Below are 21,051 nucleotides of genomic sequence, written 5' to 3' on the forward strand. Positions count from 1 at the left end.
TGCTGTATCCATGTTTGAAAGGAATCCATTTCCCTACTGAGATCAAGGGATATAGCTAAATTTTGGGCCTTTAGATGACTGGGTAGTAGAACTGCCTTCTAATCTCCTTAAACCCCACTGCAGAGATGCAATCCAGCCACTAACAAAGGCTATACTGACAGAGTTTGTAACCTCCTTGAACATGAGCCATTTTGACAACCTATAATGGCAGTAGTTCTGTTGATGGAAATATATATGACACAGCCATAAGGAAGCAGAAATTATAAGACCTTTGGGGAGGGAACTTTCAAAGGCTTAAAAATTGTAGCCTATAACTCTAATATTAAGCACCTAACCTCCCCAAAATAACTGCAACTGCATGACACACATTAGACACATATGGAGTTTCTAAGACATATGATGTGATAGATAAATAAAACCTCTTATAGACCTTTTTCAAATGAGAAAAGGATTCATTTCAAACTCTTGGATCTCCAAAAACCCATCTCTGATTAACTTTAATGTTTCAGAGAAATATTTATCTCTTGGCAGGAGACTAAGCTTCAGAAATATCAGGTGGAAAGGAGTTTTTCTGAGGAGAAGGAAGAAAGCCACTTGCAAACTCTACAGTAGAGCTGTAAACACAGTCGCCTACTGTGCTTTAAGGAACAATCTTACATTGGCAGGAAGAGAGACTAGAAGATTTAACTGGTTTTACATTTCTAGGGTGAAATTCTGGTTTCACTGAAGTCAATGAGAGTTTTCCCATTGATTTAAAGAAGATCAGGATTTCACCCCAAATATCTATTCCAACTATGACAAGTTGGCCCTTTGAAGGGCACTTGGTTAAAAAACCTTGTGTAGAGAAAGTTTACTGAGACTGTAGGCAGCACCAGTGGCCCCTGGGAACTTGAGGGATATCTACTAGAACTTCATTAACAGCAGATCACTGGTTACAAATACTCTGGGGGATACTCCACTGGCTCAGCTATACCCAAAGGGAATTTTAAAAGTTCAAATTCTACAATAACCAGCCTCACCAATTATTCCCAAATAACTCAACTAAAGAACAACTCTACACTCATTCACCAATAACCTCACAAGTTGAAGAGGACAAATATTAAGGAAACACTTTTCAGATTCCTTTCCAAGAGATCATTATTTATAGAGCCCAATTTTTATATTTGGGTGCCTAAAGTTAGGATCTTAAATATGGATTTAAACTTTCATATAGCCATTTTAGGCAACTAAGTGCCAATTTAGATGCCATTTGTTATAAATATAAAGGGAAGGGGTTAAGAAGCTCTGATACAGTACTATAAAATCTTCTTACCTGTAAAGGATTAAGAAGCTCAAGTAACCTGGCTGGCACCTGACCAAAATGACCAATAAGGGGACAAGATACTTTCAAATCTGGGGATGGGGGAAGGCTTTGTCTGTCTGTCTGTGTGATGCCTCTGCCAGGGACAGATCAAGAAAGCAAGCAATCCAACTCCTATAGAGTTACTAAAAGTAATCTAGCTAGAAAATGCGTTAGATTTTCTTTTGTTTTTGGCTTGTGAAATTCGCTGTGCTGGAGGGAATGTATATCCTTCTTTTTCTGTGTCTTTTTGTAACTTAAGGTTTTGCCTAGAGGGATCCCTATGTTTTGAATCTGACTGCCTGTGAGATTATCTTCCATTCTAATCTTACACAGTGTTTCTTTTATCTTCTTTTGTTCTTTTAATAAAGTTCTGTTTTTTAAGAATCTGATGGGGTTTTTAGGGTCCTAAAAACCCAAGGCTGGTCTGTGCTCATCTTGTTTATTCTCAAGCCTCCCCAGGAAAGGGGATGTAAGGCTTGGGGGGATATTTTGGGGGAAGACATCTCCAAGTGGTCTCTTCCCTGATTCTTTGTTAAATCGCTTGGTGGTCGCAGCATACTTAATCCCAGATACGAGGAATTTTGTGTCTTGGGGAAGTTTTAACCTAAGCTGGTAGAAATAAGCTTAGGGGGTCTTTCAAGTGGGTCCCCACATCGGTACCCCAGAGTTCAGAGTGGGGAAGGAACCCTGACACCATTATATGGACTATGATGATAAATCAGCTCCTAATATATATTAAAGTTTGAAAATTGGGCTCTATAATTAACTATGAGAAAAGAAATGATTTTAAAAGCTCTGGCAAATGCCTCACAAATGTCCTTTTAAGCTTCTGTAGAGGAAATTTACAAAAACAAAAAAATAAATGGTTTGATTTTGCATATTGAAATGAAGGAAACACCTAAGCTTCACAATAAACTATAGTTGCCAGAAGATAGGGAAGCTGCTACCTATGGGGCATCTGTCGCTCAGTTGCTTAGGAAATGTTGCAGCTATGCTAACAGTGTGTGCATATGAGATACACACTGTTTTTCTTGAAAGTTATCTGAACCTTATCTTCTGGGTCATTACTAAGGGGCTCACTTGGAAACTATACTGGCAGCTGCAATCAATTTCAGAGATGGTTAAAGTGGGGATTAAAAAGAATCAGTGGTAGTCTGTATTCATTTTTTTAATGTTTCTTATGAATAACAAGGGTCCCTTCAGTTTAAAGTCCTACAGTCTTAACTATTAGTGTTTTGGCACATATACAGCTAAGAGGTTAAATGTGCTCTGCAGGTACAGGCCCAACGTTATGACACTTTCAGGTCAGTGGAGGACTATAGGGTGAATGTTTAGCACCATGTGCAAAAATTTAGCTTTGTGACTCTTCCATTAACTTTAATGGAAGGTATAGGGTAAATACATACCATACTGAAAAGAACCCCATCAACCTATGAATAGATTTAGCAGCCTGCCCACAGCTAACTTTGCAGCTCCTACTGTGTGGAGGTCTCCCCATGTATTATAACTGCAGGCTGCATCATATTCCAAAAGGAGGAAACACTACAAGAAGAGTAGCCATATAATATCTGATGTGGCAACTTGTGCTGTGCCTTTACCCGAGGATGGAATTTGGGACTCAGTTATGTCTTCCTGCTATAGATATAAATGAAGTATAAGAAATTATATTCAAGATGAAAACGAGCTGCCTTCTGTGATCTTTGCCTCAGAACATCAAACATCTTGTGGGCTAAATAGGGAACCCTAAGAATCTGGTATCACGAATTCTATTGCTCCACAGTACTCATGAAAAATAATCCATGCGCCTCTTGCTCCTGAGGTCACTGGACTCCTCTCAGCTCAAACAAGCACCAAATTGTTGTCAGAGTCACGCAGTAATTTATGCCCAATAAAGTATCCGCCCACTGTTTACTTTCAATTAACAGATGCTCTGTGCTGGGCCCACTGCATCAACCTCTGGTTTTTCTTCGTGAACCGTGTACATGCCATGAAGTCTGCAGATTTCCACATTATAGCATGCTCCAGGTTGTGAGAATCTGGTTAATAATCCGAAACAGCCAGGTTCCATCACGCTAGCACTTAAACTATTGATTTCAAAGACTGAGAGGTCATGTACTAGATCCTGGCCTAACTAAACTCAGAGGGCCAGATTTTCAAAGATATTCAGGTGCCTTAAAAAAGCAGAAAGGCACCTACTGGGATTTTCACCTTAGTAGATTAGGCACTTACATTCCATTGGAATTATCTTTGAAAAGCTTTCCCAGAGTTTCAGTCTGGTTGGGTTCAGGAAGAATTTGCAGACGGTGCTGGAAGGCCAGAGGGAATAGCAACAGAGAGTGCATTTACATGAGAAGTGACCTTTCCTAGTTGCCAAAGCCTCCTGCAGTATGACTGGGACAACAGTAACTAAGGGTCACAAAAACCTAGTCGCTCTAACCATAACAAACTTTATGTATACTTTACACTTAGCCTGTTGTTTCAGCATGGAAGAGCACTAGAAAATATATTGTGGGTATTATCCTACACTAGCAGAGAAAAGAAAAATGAACTAGTTGATCTAATAAGTCTTTTCTATCATTGAATGGTTTTTAAGTAATAGGGTCCCCGTCCCCTACATAAAAATTTTCAGTCCATCTTCAATGTTGGTCAGTGCCTGATACTATATGATAATATGGGGGCATATTTTAAGTATAAAAGTGGTTCTCTAATGACAATCAGGCCAATATTATTTCACTAAATATGGAAATATAATATGCCAATTACTGGTTTGGATTCCCTTCTAACGGTATCTGCTCCTGCAGAGATTCCTTCAACTGAGTGAAGCTCTTCATCTCTCACCAGAGATAGAGCACGGCCATGTTAATCTCAAACTGTCCCTAAGGGCTCATTCAATTGTCTCTAGATGAAATCTTCAGGAATCTTCAAGATACACACCAAAGAACTATAGCTAAATAGCTGGGATGATGTTTAAACTTCAGTTAAAGATGTGAGGCCAGTCTGTTCGTGTAAACTGTCATAGCTCCATTGACTTCACAGAGAATTTGGCTCACAGCCTCAGGCCCTCATTCACCCCTTATTGGACACTGGATAGCAGTTGTATTTATCAAGTTTTGACACAGACACTCTGATTTGGCTCTATGTATTGTTCTGAAACAGTAGCATATCATACCCTAAAATCCAAAAGGAAAGGTGTACCAAAGCAACTGGGAGGTGAGCAGCACTCTGCACGAGGTAGAGGGAGGAAATGTTAGTATCAAAATACAAACCCGGAGAATGTATGTTGCCTGCTAATCATCATCTATATTAATCACAAGCAAAAATATGACTTGATACGAAAAAAAGAAAAGAATCCAGAGTCCAGTTAAAGATATACATTGTTTTTGAATGTAAGAGGGAAAATATAATTGTAAAACTGTTGCCATTTCTATGTTTCCAAGTGTATCTAATTTTTAGCCTCATATCTGAAAAAGTGTGGAAATGACAGAGAGAAAGCATGTGAAGGAAAAAAATCACAGACTGTAGTAGAGATGAAAAAGTTCTGTCAGACTATTAGACATCTCCCTATCAATGGAGTATTGTCCCCTACTTCACATTTTCCACTGCTTTGTCATGGCTAAGTTACTGGAATTTCATGCTAGTTTACTTATTCAAAGCCACTGTCCCTGCTTCAAAATCACAAGGTGATTTTAATTCAGCTTTCCAGCTCAAAATGGTACACATAAGTTTTGAATAAATATCTCTAAAATGTTGAATGCTTATCAAAACTTATCTTTTTCTGTAGCAATTCAGTTTCCTGGCATTGATTTATAAATATTTCTATAGCACTCAACACAATAGTATCAAACTAAATCATTTTTACAAGACCTTTAAGGTTCACCATTCATTAGTGTAAATTTATCCTTTGAGGCAATTTAAGGCTTCTTCATTTCAAGTATACCGGAACTAACCCTCATCTGGATACCAGAAGTGAAAAACAAGTGCTATGTCCATTAAATGGGTTCCTGTTACATATATTTGACAATCAGGATTCAAGGCAACCTTCTGGTCCATTTTAACAGGAAAGTAAGGGATTAAACAATTAGCATAATGCTGTACCTGTATGTGAACTTTACATTTTGTGCTCAAAAATATGTCACAAAAACTTGGTTTAAGCAAATATTAGTCTGTAAAAATGTGTCTTTGCATCATCCTTATCGTGACTAGAATTAATAATTCTCTGGAAAGCAACCTTTGGTTACTTAATATTTTCTCCATAAAGTGTTCTTCATAATCAAGCGAAATTAAATACAACAGCAACTGAATGTAGGAGTCTACAGACTAGGAAGGACAAGTCAACACACACCATCAAGTACTTGTCTCCACATCAGCAAAGTCCTTATTGGAAAGGTCTAAATCAGTTCTATTGTGCAAATAAAACAGGCTTCTGATGGTGAATGGAGGACTTTTTAGGAACTACATGTAATGTGATGCCCCTGCGTGGTTGTCTGCAATGGGAATCAAACCCAGGAGCTCTGGATCTAAAATTACAAGCCTCTATCGCAACGAGATAAAAACAGTTAACTCAAAGCCTGCAGCAAACTCTTCAACATTGATGAGGGGAACAGAGAGCCATCCCTCGTAAGTATAGGTTATATACAGATAACAAAAGGAGCCCAAGTACCTGATCCAGCTTCCAGTGGAACTCTGCTGGGCGAAATGTATCAGCCTGGTCAAAATCTTTACGCAGCAGAAACACAAGACGACAGTTGTGCACATAAAGTGCATAATGGTGCCGATTCATTTCTGAAAATATATAACAAATAAAGAGGCTTAGACCACTGAAGTGTCATAATTGCTTTGTCTAGCTGAATTTGCCTCAAATAAAAATTCTGCCTGTATAAGCAATATACACTTCAAACAAACCAACAAACATAACATTCTACTTTGTTTCAGAATTGTACCTCCTCATGAGTTTAGTGAAAGCTGCAGGTGCTTACCACCATCGAGGATTAGGTCCTATCCATTTAGTTTATGGATTAATTAGGTCAGCAGTTTTCCAATTAATATTTAATCTGATTTCAATTAACACTTAAAACTAATTTCCCAAATCTAAATCATGAAAAATTAAAAACTAATTTTCCCCATTTTGTCAACCACTCTCCACAAAATCCTCAGATGAATTTTGAGAAATGCAAAAGTATTGCGGAAACTTTCACTGAGCTCAGTTACCACCCAACTAAGGAATGTGTAAAACTTTCAGAGACACAATACTCAAGATTTATGACTTCCTTTCAAAATATATTAACTGATGGGAAGAAAAACTCCACTCATGCCACCGTGATCTCTGCCAAAAAGATTTAAAATAAATAGACTCACCTGTCTTGTCAGAGTTGCAAAGAATGGTTTCTTTTTCAGCTCTCAGTCCTGGACTAGGTCCATGTTTCATCCACATAGTGATAGTGAATTGATCAGTTAAATTCTTTGGTACTATTCCATCAGGAATTTTGGCTCCTTGTTTTCCATCAAATTTAAAAATCATGTCATTGTTGTCTATCAGAAGGCCAGCTGTCCAGTTAGTTGCTGCACTAGGAGTGGGTAATAAGTCAATGGCACCTGAGGATGCTCCTGCAGATGACATATAATGATGAGGTAGTGATGAGAAAGCTATTCTGTTAAATTCATTATAGGCCAGATTCTGACACCCTTGCTTCTGTTCAGCAACATCTTACTCCACAAATGGTCCCATTGACTTCACAGTCAGAATACCTTTATACAGTATCAACACACAGTGTACAGAAAGGTGTATTATGTTTTAGAGGTTTTGTTTTTGATGTTGTGGTTTTTTTAAATTGGTGCTATTAATGAAATCTCTTCCCTCCTCCCCCCACCCCCGATATATTGGTCACACTGAGTACAACTTTACAAGTACTGGAGGGAGATGAATGTCTTAGAATGGTCTCGTTATCTTAAATAGTTTTAACATTATCTTATGTTTCACATCTGGCATTTCAGAAACTACAAGAAGCAAATACTCTGTCCCAATGGAAAGCTCAAAATCTCCCCTTCCTGCAGGATGACGAGATGTCCCATTTTTAAAGGGACAGTCCCACGTTTAAGCCCTCCTGCAGGTGTCCTGACTTTTTCTTAAAAACGGGCAAATTGCCCTGTATTTTCTTTCTCCCCCGCATCAGTACTGGTGGGTCCTACTGCTGGCCAGATCCCTGCTCACCAGCCACCTGCGGTGAGTTGGGGGGTCCAGTGGCCAATGATGGGGGTGGGGATGTAAGGCTTGTAGCGGGGTGAAGATGCAGTGCACGGGGCCAGCCACTCCCCCCGCTGCGTGCCAGCTCTTGGCCTGCAGGGCCCCGCCCCCCCATCCCCTTTCTGGCTGGCACTGGCTGTGAGCTACGGTGGTTGGTAAATGCAGGCAGGCGCCAGGCGGTGGCCGGTTACATGTTGCCTCTGCTGCCCACCCATTGGCCCTTTACGTGCTTCCCCTCTCACTGTCCTTTCTCTACTTTGCCTCTTTGCCCCCACCCCTTCCACTCAGCCCCACTACTCCTCCATATCCCACCCCCCAGCGGCGTGCATCCCGCTCCCAGCACTGTGCGGAGAACCAGCCCCTGGTTGAAGCGCTGAGCTCACCAACAGCCTGGCCGGCAGGCTCCTTCTTTCCCCCACTGCCTCTGGCTGGGCCGGTGCCCTGGGAAAGCCCAAGACCCTCTGGGCCAGGGCACTGAGCAAGAGGAGCGGAGCCATGCATGTGCCAAAGCCCACAGAGCGCTGGCAAGGGGAAACCTCTCTGCCCCTCAGTTAAGCTCTGGAGTGGAGGCAAAGGGATGGGGGGAAGAGAAGCGATTTCCAGCCTGTTCATGCCCATAACCTGCAGGATCCACAGCAGCCCCTGGGCCAGGGCTTAGCACCCTCCTCATCCCTTCCCCTGCCCTGAGTCCTGCCCCCAAGGGGCAAAGGGCTGCTCCATCCCCTGCTGAGCCACCTTTTTGGCCGGGTTTGCCAAAGCCCCTGAAGTCAGGTTCCCTGGCCCTGGTTCCCCTGTGCATAATGCATCCTTAGGGCTTAACTCCTTCCTGCCCGTGCTGTAGCCGGAGGCGGCTAGGTTATGTCGGTGGCCAGCAGCAGCCTGGAGGGGTTAGCTGCCTTTTGACACTATGTGTGCAGGAAGGGACAAACTGCTTCCAGCCACATGGGAGTGGTGGGGGGAGGTGGGGAAGAGATGAGCTCTGCAAGGACACAGGCCAGGTCATCCCTTCCCCTCCCCCACATCCTCCTTCCCTGCAGCTGGAAGCAGCTCCCATCCTTTCCCTCCCTCACAGTGAGAAAAAGCTGCTGCTGGCCACATTCTGGTGTGAACCCTGGCAGAAATCTGGAGGGGAGGGCATGTGACTGCATGTGTCCCCCGCCCCGTGTTGTCTCAGGAGGGCACCCCGTGTTGTCTCAGAGAGCATCGGGCAGGGAGGTGTGTGAGAGGTGCACGGGAGTGTGTGTGTGTCACCCCTCCCCATGTGTGTGTGTGAGGGGTAGGGGTGTGTGTGTTACCCCTCCCTACGTGAACCCTAAAGCCCTAAAGATAAGAAGGTAAATAAAAGAATCCAACTACACAGTATTTTTTTTTAACAGGGGCTCACTCAACTTGATGTTAATTTGAACGTTTCTATGACTGATTGCCATTGGACTCGCTTGAATACGAGTAATTTTACCAGGTGTCCCGTATTCAGCATAGGGAAACATGGTCACCCTATATCACTGTAATAGACTCTTGTAGTCCCATCGTAAAACCCTTGGGCCCCATCTACACCTAAAGTAAATAAGAAAAATGTTGTGTCCGTTGTGATGTAATTAAGTGGAGCTGACCCCCACAATAGCTGTAAGTAGGCTGATGGAAGAATTTTTCCACTGACATAGCTATCAAGTGGATATAACCAACAGAACGCCCCCTTTCATCGCTGTATGAAGTATCTGTACTACAGTGGCATAGCTGCAGTGCTGTAGCTATAGCACTTGTAGCATAGACTTACCCTCAATACAATACATCCTTGATAGCTGTTACCATAAGTACCCTAATGATTGCAGAGAGAGTGAAGGGATGCTCATGACGGAGATCAATCAGTCGCTTTCTAAAAAGTGAATGTTTAATGAAGTGGCTATAAGCTACCAGCATTTTTTGGAGAGACAATTTGAAAAACAAACATGGAAAATGCTACAGTGTAGAAGACCTTAATAAGTTAGCAAAATTCTTTAGAGTTGGGTGGTCATGGAAACATAGCATCCTTCTTAAGGTTTACCATTATCAGGCAGCTTTTTGAGATAACTAATGGTCTGTTGTGGTGGAGCCTTTACTTGGTAAGGTTAGCAAGGTTAGTATTTAGCATGGGTTAGGCACCCCAGAAGAATTTGTACATTCCTGATGGTGCCTTGGTCAAGAAAAAGTGTCAAGAAGAAACCCCAAAATGAACCAAAACAACTCAAACTAATGAGATACCACCAACTAGCAGAGAAACACCCTAACCTCTAGTGTTGCATTCGGTGTTTAGCTGTATGTGGGGACTGTATCCTAGACAATTTTTTTAATCTAATTCCCATACTGTAATAATCAACATGCAACTTTGTGGTGGAATTTGTCGCATTTAATAACTCTGAAGTTCTTGGATATTTTCCCCACCCTTACGTTATTTCTAACAGGTTTTCTTTTTTAAAACAAATCTCATTTAAAAGTCATTTCCAAGTGGCAGCATCATCAAACCTAAAAATATATATTTGGAAGCTGTGCACAAGGACAAACTGTGTTTGTTTTATAAGCAGTAATTGTGGATAACACACCAGGTTGCATTGCCTAATACACAGATGTTATCTATTGGAAAACATCAAACTCAATTTATCCAGATGGCACAATCTATAATAAACTTTGTAAATTTGTTTTTTTATTGCTCAAGCCACTTAAAAAATATTTTACTTGCGCACAGCACAAGTAACACTATCTTTTTCTAAAGGAATCAGCCTTTGTTTCTTTTTAAACTTAAAAAAGGGCACAGAAGTAATTTGCAAAGAACTGTGTATTAAAGAAAAAATATGTTTTTAAACTAAAACAGATTTGTACTAAATAATTTATGGGATCATGGAGAAACATTTCTGTCTCTTTATTAATCCTGCACCATGGTCAGAGGCAGCAATAAACATTTAGTAGGGTAATCATGCTACGATCTAATTTTTCAGTTAGAGTGAAACTGTGAGAAAGTTCCCAAATGAACAAATAAGCTTCCTAAATAGCTTACTAAGGCTCCAGTTCAGCAAGGTACTTAAGCAGGAGCCTGACTTTAAGTGTCTGATAGCACTGTTTGGCTTCTCCAATGCTTAAAGTCAGACTCCTGCTTAAGTACCTTGGGGAATCAGGCCCCAAGCTGGGAGGTTCCTACTCAATCCCCACATAATTGTGTTCCAGAGTAGCAGCTGTGTTAGTCTGTATCCTCAAAAAGAAAATGAGTACTTGTGGCACCTTAGAGACTAACAAGCTTAAATAAATTGGTTAGTCTCTAAGGTGCCACAAGTACTCCTTTTCTTTTTACATAATTGTGTGGAGATTTACTCCAAAAACAATGTTGGATTTGGATGTTCAATACGTGGCATCTCATGGAGCTTTACTGAGTTTTGGCACAGTTTATACAGGGTCCTTGCTAAGTAACTGTTGGACCCACATTCCTGAGATGTTCCCTTCTTCAGTATGAGATATTTAATTCTCAACAATGACTTTGTCAGTAGCCTGGAATCACCTGATTTTAATTTAACCCTAGAGACTATAAAAAATGACTGGTAATATGACTTATATGCAAATTCATATGTAATTACCATTTGAAGCACTCCCTTTTTCAAATTAATTTTTGTTTCTGTATTAGAGAAAACAAACTAAAGTTATAAAACTTTAACCATTTGGGAGTAAATCCTGTCTGTGCTTATGCAACCATGTCAGGAATAGCGAATCAAATAAGGAGGGCAAAGTCAACATGCAGGCAAGAATATATGGGTTGAAGGGACACAGATGCAATCCTGTTACATTGTTTTTGAGAGCATTAGCAACTGCTCTCTCCTACAGCAACATGATGCTCACCATAACTACAGTGTGTGCGGTGGAATAAAAAAAGGGGTGTGTCTTCCCCAAAATAGCATAAAGTATGTTATCATCTATTGCAACAGCTAGCAGCTTCTGAAAATCACAAAGCACTTTGTTTCACAAGGCAACAGCAGCAGACAGCTGCTCATTGAAGCACCTCAGGGTATCTTTTGTAGCAGATTTACCTCACAGAGAGCCCACAATGCACTGCTGCCTAGGGTTTGGCAATATTTAATATGAACTTTTTAAATACTTTTTGCTGTTTTTCTGGGGGGCGAGGGAGGGGTATTTCATTTTATTGATTAAAATAGATGTAAATGGTTTCATGCTATGCAAATGTCAAGAGATGTCATTCCTCCCTTTATTAATGCTGTCTTAAAGGCCTAATTCCCTCCTCTGGTGTCCATAGATCTTGTTGACTTTAGTGGGTGCTGGACAAGAGCCACGGAGTTTAAGATCAGAAAGGACCAGCAGATCATCAAGTCTGACCTCTTGCATATCACAGGCCACCCACAGCACCCACACACTAAGCCCAATAACCAAAATTAAACCATAGTGTTACGGCCCACAGGAGATTAGACTATTATGTGCCACAGGCAAAGAATAGGAGGGACCAATGTGCACCAGTGCCTGGCGCCGAAATGATTAAGTGAGAAACACCCAGCTAATCCTGGCAAGTCACTCACACTCACACGTGGCAGAGGATGGTGAAAAATGCCAATCTGACCTGGGGACAAACTCCTTTCTGACTCCACTGCTATGGTGATCAGTTAGACCCTGAGTACATGTGCAAAAACCAACCAGCCAGGCCTTTGAAACAGAGAACGCTCAGTGCCTTGTTCAATGTCCTGTCTTCAGCCGTGGCCATCCCTTATGCTTCAGAGGAAGGAGATTAAAACAAACAAAACCAGAATACATTTGGGGTATGTGTTTGGCAGTGGGGAGTCCCTTCCTGACCCCTGCAAGTGACCAGCTGAAACCCTGAAGCATGGGCTTTTAGGAACTTACGATATAAACCAGAAGTGAGCCGCAGGACTGCTGGGCCTTGCCTCTTTCCATCACAAGCAACTTCGTTGTACTCACAGATTTCTCCAGCTCTTTCTTAAAACTAATTAAGTTGTTTCCCCTCACAACTCCTATAGGGGGGTTGTTCCAGTACCTCACCCCTTTGATGGTTAGAAACCTTCTTCTAGTTTCCAGCCTGACTTTGTTCACGACCAGTTTATATCAATTTGTTCTTGTGCCAACGCTGACCTTTAGCATATAAAGGATGCCCTAGTGGTTAGGGCACTAACTGGGACTTGAGAAGCCTGGGTACAACTCCCTGCTCTGCCACAAACTTCTTGGGTGGTCTTAGGCAAATCACTTAATATCTCTGTGCTTCAGCTCCCGATCTGTCAAATAGGGATGTTAGCAGTTCCCTATGATTTTATTTTTATACAAATATATTGGGAGAAGGGAAACAGCAGCATGATCATTCATCCCCTGTTGTCCAGCCTTAACTGATTTGTTTAGTCTAAACGTTATTTTAGTGGCGGGTGGGGTGGGAAGGAGTACTGTACTGTTGCAGAAGACTATAGATTTTTTTTCCAAATTCCCTATATTTTAAAATGAGTCAAGAAGCCTAATTTCATCATCTGAGCTGAGTATTCGCTTTTTTTTTTTAAAGCTCCTGTTACACCGATCTTTTCTGGAAATTACATTGCATACCTTGATTGTCAAAGTAGGAGTGAATCACTGGCACATTGAATGGCAGGTATAAATGAACAGAAAGATAAATGACTGCATTTTAATGTCTTGTCCTTCTTCAGCAGTTGAATTCACTGGATGTCCACCAGATAAGCTAAGCAGTGAACACATGATTTATCAATTGGGGCCTTAATTACAAAGGCTTGAGAGAGTCTTGTGCTCTATGTGGCACAAGTGATCATTTCTCTGTAATCACTCAACATTGCACTCTCCCTGCAATTGCATGGTACTTCACTGACATCAAGATATGCAGGTTGTTCCTTTCAAAGAATTTGTTCCTCAAACTATTATACACGATCAGATCATTTCTGGGAGAAAACAGTTTTCTAAACATAATTAACCTGCTTTCCTATGAGCCATCTCTGAAGTAGGGACTGGCAGTAAATACTAAATACAGGCATTTAAACCACTCCAGATGCAATTCTGATGCAAAACTCATTTTCTTTTATAACCCTTTCAAGCAAACTCCTGTCATCAGTATCTGTCTGTCTGTCTCTCATATCTACTCTTCTCTATGAACACAGGAAATCCAGACACAGGAGAATATCCTTGAGTCCATTTGAATTTTTCCCATTTTACAATGATATTTTGCATTCCATCTATTTTTTCTTCTGGATTTAAAGTTTCTATTCCTCTATAGATGCGCTGAGAACAGCTCTCACCTAAGCAATAATACAGTATTGTTAGTCATTGTGTCTGTCCGTCTTCCAAAACACTTTCCTCTACTGGATACACTAACACCATAAGACCTGCTGAAGTATTTATGATCGTGCCTCTCTCCATCAGTTTTAGCCTGCAGATATTCTTCCTAGGAAAAAAGTTAACTCAGAATTAAGACTGTAAATACTTCTCAGTTACTCAAGGGGAAAAAGTAGCCCTTTAAAAACGTAGTTTACTCAAAAAGCAAACATTAGAAAGATTGGAATTTTCTTTTCAAGTGTCACCTGAACGAGAAAGCCTAGAAACTCACATCTAACCTTAACTCTGCCCCTTAAATCTACCAACCTTCCACCTTGAGTAAAGTTCTTATCAAAACCTAGTTTAAGTCTAAAGTCTTGCTTGCTGAAGTAGTTTCCTCAGAGTGTTGAGCTGAAAATCTCTGCTTTTGTATACATGTATCAGTGATACTGCATGTATGTATGATCCCTGTCATCCCACATTCCTGGCATATAACTTACTTAGTTTGGGTCCTGCCCTTAAAAGATTCATATCCCCAGATATGGTTGCTACATATCTTTTCTAAATCTTACAGAGTAACCCTTCTTCATCTGAAACCATATGTATTTTGGTGAAATTGTCCTGAATGATTACCCAAACGAAGTCAATTTTTGTTGAAGAGACATACAAACCTATGTTTTTCTGATGCCTGCAATGGGTCTTGAAAAAGGCAAGAATATTTTGCTGCAATGTGAAGACATGTTTAGTTTTATTTAAAAGCTAAAGTGGTACACAATCGTCTATCAATATGGTTTTCAAACTTTTTCTTTTGCAAAAACACTAACAAATTTTGAATGGCGGACTCCTTTGGAAATCTCAGACATGGTGTCCACAGACCACAGGTTGAAAACTACTGTTCTATGTTAATGACAACCTTCCACGGACCCCTGAGACATAATCTGCAGAGCCTCGGGGGTCTGTGGACCACAGGTTGAAAACCACTGATCTATGAACAGGTTGCCCAGATAGATCAATGTCTCAGTTTTAATATCACTAATATGATGAAGATGAGTGCTGCTTGTAGACCGATTTTCTCATGCTTTTGTGGTATCTCTGTTAGTTGGATTATGATACAGGAGTAAAATTATGGTTGTTTGTGTTACCTTACCTGTGCAATTTCCAGGCTAATATCTGTAGATTTTATGAGGACAATAATATTCTTTTACTTCTTGTTTATGCTCCAAGTAACTGATAGATATTTATAATCTTAATCCCAAATTAAAGTTTTTTGGCCTGGGAAATGTTTGAGATTTTTAAAAAATGTTTGGTAAAGTTGCCTGAGACATTTTCAGGCCCAAAATTATTTTCTAAAGGGTTAGTTTATTGATCTATACATCTGTGCAGCATTGCAGTGGTCAAAGCAAATTTAAGCCAATTAATAGAGCACAACAGAAAAGTTATGAATTCAAATGGAAAAGTTGTATTGATTGTAGGTATCCTAGAACACATGTCATGGAAGCTTAGACATGGGTCTTAGGAAAGATGCACTCTGGAGCTGTAGACTGCCTAACCGCACACTGATGGCAGTTCAGATACAAGTCTTAGGAATGACACACCCTGGGGTTGTAGACGTCAGAAGGTAAAGTGTACATGGCTCTACAGTGTGGCTTGACAGTCTGTTGACATCCTGAAGTGAAAATCTTACACAAGCCTTTAGCTGGAGTGCTGGCCACTCCAATGCTCAGGAACTATACCAGAGTCCACACATAGAAATAAAAATTTCAGGTCATAGGTGTATCGAAGTACTTTTTTTCTTAACTAACTAATAACTAACTAAATAGTCCTCTTGCCTTCCAAGAATAGCAGGACACTTTTCCTGTTGGTGATACCTGCACAGCAAAACAAATTTGGAGCATCTAGTTCAAGCCTATATTGAGTTACTGAATAAAGGGGCAAAACACATTTGGAAACTCTTCACTGAGTCAGAATATCTTTTGTAGAAACTATCCATCTCTGAAATACCTTTTGTCCATATTTCAGAGTAACAGCCGTGTTAGTCTGTATTCGCAAAAAGAAAAGGAGTACTTGTGGCACCTTAGAGACTAACCGATTTATTTGAGCATAAGCTTTCGTGAGCTACAGCTCACTTCATCGGATGCATACTGTGGAAAATACAGAAGATGTTTTTATACACACAGACCATGAAAAGTGGGTGTTTATCACTACAAAAGGTTTTCTCTCCCCTCACCCCACTCTCCTGCTGGTAATAGCTTATCTAAAGTGATCACTCTCCTTACAATGTGTATGATAATCAAGGTGGGCCATTTCCAGCACAAATCCAGGTTTTCTCTCCCCCGCCCCAGGAAGAGAGTGGGGTGGGGGAGAGAAAACCTTTTGTAGTGATAAACACCCATTTTTTCATGGTCTGTGTGTATAAAAACATCTTCTGTATTTTCCACAGTATGCATCCGATGAAGTGAGCTGTAGCTCACGAAAGCTTATGCTCAAATAAATTGGTTAGTCTCTAAGGTGCCACAAGTACTCCTTTCCTTTTGTCCATAGTCTCCCAAACTTTCCAATTTTTTTTTAAACTCTGGCAAAGGACTGCATGACATTTCTTAGGTGGATTTGTTTGGTGCAATGAAATTAGAAAGTGTCATTGGAATAGGAGCTACAGTTTCATGTGGGTGAAGTGCTAAGGTCTTCATAATAATCTGTTATTTGTTTGTACAGCTCCTGGTCTGATAAACACAGATCAGAGCCCTAGTGCCGCCAAAATAGAAATAATAAATCATCCACATCATGAATGAAGGGAAGGGAGAAGGATGAGAAGAAGAAAAGAAGATAAAGAGGGGAAGAGAGGAAGGAGAGGAGAACTGAAAATAAGATAGGAATACGTAATGAAGAGAGAGTGGAAGAGAGAAGCAGGAACTACCTCTGATGTCACATCATGCCATCTTGTTAATTCCTATGGGTACCAGCCAGTTAGCTATAATGGGCATTGTGCATCTGTAAAACCACATATACAGTAGCTATTTGGTCTCTGTGTTTATGGGAAAAGTGCTTTATCTGGACAAAAGGAATTAATAAGTAAACTGAAAACCAAGCACATACCACATAATTTTTGCAGTGATTTCTCAGAGTATGTCTCTCGGTCACAGCCCTTGCCAATGTAATTGGTTTGCAATTCAATAGTGGTCTGGATTGAGGAAACAGGTCCATCACAGGTTTCCAGATGAATGCTGGGAAACAAAGGTATGCTGCCAGAGCCAGGCTTATACTCAATACGCTTGTTCCAGTCTGCAAGATAAAAATAAATACACAGTACAAAGTAATTAAAAAAAGAAGAGTATGGTGATTAACATTAGAAGAATTTCCTGAATTGCACTGGATAAGAGCAGAGAGAATAGAGAGGAGGCAGTTGGAGAACAGTGTTGGAGACACTGAACTCTGGTGCTATGGAGACAATATTGTGCCTAAGATACTTGGTTTAACAGAAAATAAATGCACCAAGTTGTGCAGTGGAGATCCAGGAAGAGCTGTTTCATGGCAGGGTTGTCAGCTCAGGAGAAAAGAACTTCAGATTTGTTTGCTTAACCCAGAGTTGTGTTTTAGTTGAGTTATACTGAACCACATGTCACAGGCACCTAACTGGAGACCCGAATGGACAACGAATGAATAATGTGACGTGCACATTTAAAATAAGCCACATTTTCTAGTATTGACCAGGTAAGCTTGATGGGCTTCGAAGACTGAATTCTTATTGATTTGTAAAATGCCACTGCTTTGCCCCGCCAGTTCAATAAGTTCATTCCTGGGACAGAAACCATAAAGTTTGGACCCAAGCATCAATGAGTTAATTGCTCTATTTTTTTTTTAAAGATGTTACTCTATTTGTAAAAGTATTTTGTGCTCAGTGAAGTGAAGTAATAACATCACTGGCTAGTGCTAGGCAAGCACTATGTAAGTTTCCTGACAAGAATTGTTAATACATCTCATTCCTGATCTGCAATGGCATTGCTTATATCATATTCCTGGGAATGATATTGTCAATCATGCCAAATTATGACAGATTATGAAGTTCTGTGATATGAGCAAATGTCCGCTAAGGACTAGGATATGACCACCAGCTTCATTTGACTCATGATTAAAAGCTTTTCAACTCTAGTCTGGAGATGTGAAAGGCCAGTGTACCCATCCACAGCACCACCTCTCTCCAAATGTTGTCTTAGTTCTGTGAACTACTAATGACAGAAAGCTACAGATGAAGGCGCTCTGCAGGCTTACAGCCAGACCTAGCTGATCCATGCTTTGTTTATCCAGCTGTCTCACAACTGAGAAGATTTGAGAAGTTACCAATCTGATAGCACATGCTGTCTGTGCCACTGACCTTTTCAACTGGAATGTTTAGTTTCTAAATCTGAATAAATATGGTGTTTTCAAGCTGTTTTAGGGATTAGGTAGTTCTGATTTACTGATCCCACCAAAGGAATGCTGTATTAAAATTAAGAAAAATGAGTGTGTTTCAGCTATATTTCCAATTTACATTTCAGCCAATACACTTTTTTTAGGTACATAATTTATTACAAAACAAAGCAAAGGTGCCACATTAATATTGAGATTAAACCATTAATTCTTTTATAATCTGTGTCTGCCTAATCTGCACATCTGGGTATTTGGAAGATTTTTCAGACAGAGCAATCTTGTAATGTGCATAGCTCCAGCTTCTCTGGAGTATTTTTAGCCAAAGTGGGTCTTTGCTAGTAGAATAAACTAAATAAGTCTGAACATTCAATCAAACCTGATTAAAGGGAACGTACCATCCAAGGAAGTTCTCTTGATCGGGTGGTAGAAACAAAAGTCTCCAATTCAGTAATTAAATAGACTTTCACTTGCTTTATAGTGAATCTTCACCCTGCTCATGCTGAGGTTTTACTCCACTGTAAATAGGTTGTACCAAGACAACTCCTTGGCACCAGGTCTCACTGCAGTTGTTTCCAGAGGGTGAGTAAAGAAGAACTGAGCCTAGAACTGCTCTTCACTACATACTCTCCAGAGAGCCTCTTGCTACTGCTGATTTGGGATGCCCAATTTGAGACACCTTAAAAGAACTTTCAGAAAGTTCTGAGCATTCACCCTCTGAAAAGCTAACCCTTTCAAGGTGTCTCAAATTGGGCACCCAAAAATCACTGGCCACTTTCAAAAATTTGGCTTAGTCTATCCGATTATCTGTCAAATACTTCTTTTCTTGCCAGAGACAGAGATTAATCATTTAATACTTTGTTATTAATTGTCTGAAGCTGTGACTGTGGGAAAATGAAGGTTGCACATGATGTTCCATACTTACTGTAACAAAAGCTTTTAGGATGTGTTGGTCACTATTCAAAATTATTAGAAGGCAATCATGACTTGCTCACTATAGCTATTCTATAGGATGTTTAAAATAACTACATTTGCCTGAAACTCCTTCCTCTAACAGATAACTAATTCCCTAGAATGTCTTAAGAAGTTGTCAATTGTATAACAGTATATCAACAGATTTGCATTCTCCACCCTTTCCAAAATACTTCAGGTTTACACTCTCAGACTGCTTAGAAAATAATGTAATTTACTTCCTAACATTTCACTTCAAAAATATGAGCATTTGCTGTTATATATGTGCCATGAGAACAGACGAATCATGGCTCCTTCTATTCTCACATTCTCTAGTTACTTACAGACTATTCCCACACCCACAAATCATCAAACAGTGTGAGTTTCAAACTATTTAAAACGTTTCAGACTAGTTCTGCACTTCTCTGATTTTGGCCACGTTTTGGTTTCTTAGCTATCTTAGATGAATTGGCACTCATGCAAAATATTCATCACTGGATGTGTGAAAAATGACTGAACAATTAAGGTTGACACATCTGTTTGCAAATCCACAATCTTTAAACTTGTGTGAGGTGTTGCTTATAAAATAGGCCATAAAAATGTCAATACTCATATTGTAGAATAATGGAGGGCTTCTGTTCTTCTGTTTTGTTTTGTTTTTAATTGTCACCTCAATGTCTCTTGGGATTTAAAGAGGTGCAACTTCATTTATTCCAGTTACTTTTCCACTTGGCAAACGAGATCACTTATGACTAGAACTATACCAACCTCATAGTCTTAGGTATTCACATTTGTCCAAGCTCCACTGTAAAATCCCAACTAGAATTCAGCCACTGCTTTTTCATGCTGTATGTACATTGGCATCACAGTATGTGTTGCTGCTAGTATTTTCATCCGCGTTTGACACTGGGGCCTCAGCCCTGCCTAAGTCCAAGCTGCACTGCCTGCGCAGACACAAAAGGGATTTAATGCCGACGTTATTAAGGTCAGCATAGCATTTGCCCTCAGTGTAGGTGGCATTCTGGGACAGGAAAGGGGCAGCGCTGGAGTGCAATGTAATCCTGAGCACCCAGGCTCTAAGGTGATGGCTATGTTAAAAACAGATTGGGTTGTTTACATAGTCCTCATTCCTATGGTATTTCCATACCCCGGAGGTGTTAAAATGGAAGTTAACACTCTTACCCCACCTCCCAGTAAGAGGCAACTTGAAAAGTACATAGAAGTTGTGAATGTGAGAGAATGAGTGAAGTATCTGTGTGAAGAGGTGATTGGGAAAAAGCTAAGTCAAAGAGATGAGTGTTGCATTTCATTCTGAATGGGGCAAGATCTATGCTTGTTCTGATCTCTTGCAGAAGAAAGCTCCATTGATTAGGTCCCAGGTCCTGTAAAAATCCCATCCCTTGTCCTCAATACGCCTGGTTGGCATGGAAAAATTACTGCAGGAAGTCATGGGGGAAGAGGGGATCACTTACATAACTTGAACCCAGGCCAGGGAAGCTTTTGAATAGCAGGACAGACATTTTAAATTGGGATAGACAAAATGCAACTAATTTCTGAGGCTGAATAAACAATTAGACAAATTAAGATATCTGAACCCATCTGAAATGGATGGGTTGGTATCCAGTAAGCTAAATCCAAATCTCCTGGGTTCTCCTTTGGTAAATCTGATCTGTGACAACATATTTCCAAAGTAACACTCTGCAAACCCATACCAGCCACGGTAAAGAGTCTGGACGAGAATAAGTCTGCCCAGTTCCAGAGAATGAGGACACTGTCTGCACTTCCTCATTCACCTGGCCCTATCCTGCCATCTGTGCTATAAAGCACT

The 21,051-nt window shown here is 40.4% G+C and overlaps 1 protein-coding gene across 1 annotated transcript in view; it reads right to left on the minus strand.

Annotated features, from left to right (window-relative positions):
- Positions 1-21,051, minus strand: part of CLSTN2 (calsyntenin 2) — a 702,707-nt gene that overhangs the window by 91,979 nt on the left and 589,677 nt on the right. Inside the window, exons 7-9 of the mRNA XM_037908920.2 lie at positions 16,965-17,150; positions 6,698-6,946; positions 6,003-6,124 (exon numbers count right to left, since the gene is read on the minus strand). Coding sequence (XP_037764848.1) covers positions 6,003-6,124; positions 6,698-6,946; positions 16,965-17,150 — 557 coding nt within the window. The remainder of the gene's footprint in view (positions 1-6,002; positions 6,125-6,697; positions 6,947-16,964; positions 17,151-21,051) is intronic.

The sequence above is a fragment of the Chelonia mydas genome, chromosome 9, assembly GCF_015237465.2.
Source record: "Chelonia mydas isolate rCheMyd1 chromosome 9, rCheMyd1.pri.v2, whole genome shotgun sequence".
NCBI classification, from domain to species: Eukaryota; Metazoa; Chordata; order Testudines; family Cheloniidae; genus Chelonia; species Chelonia mydas.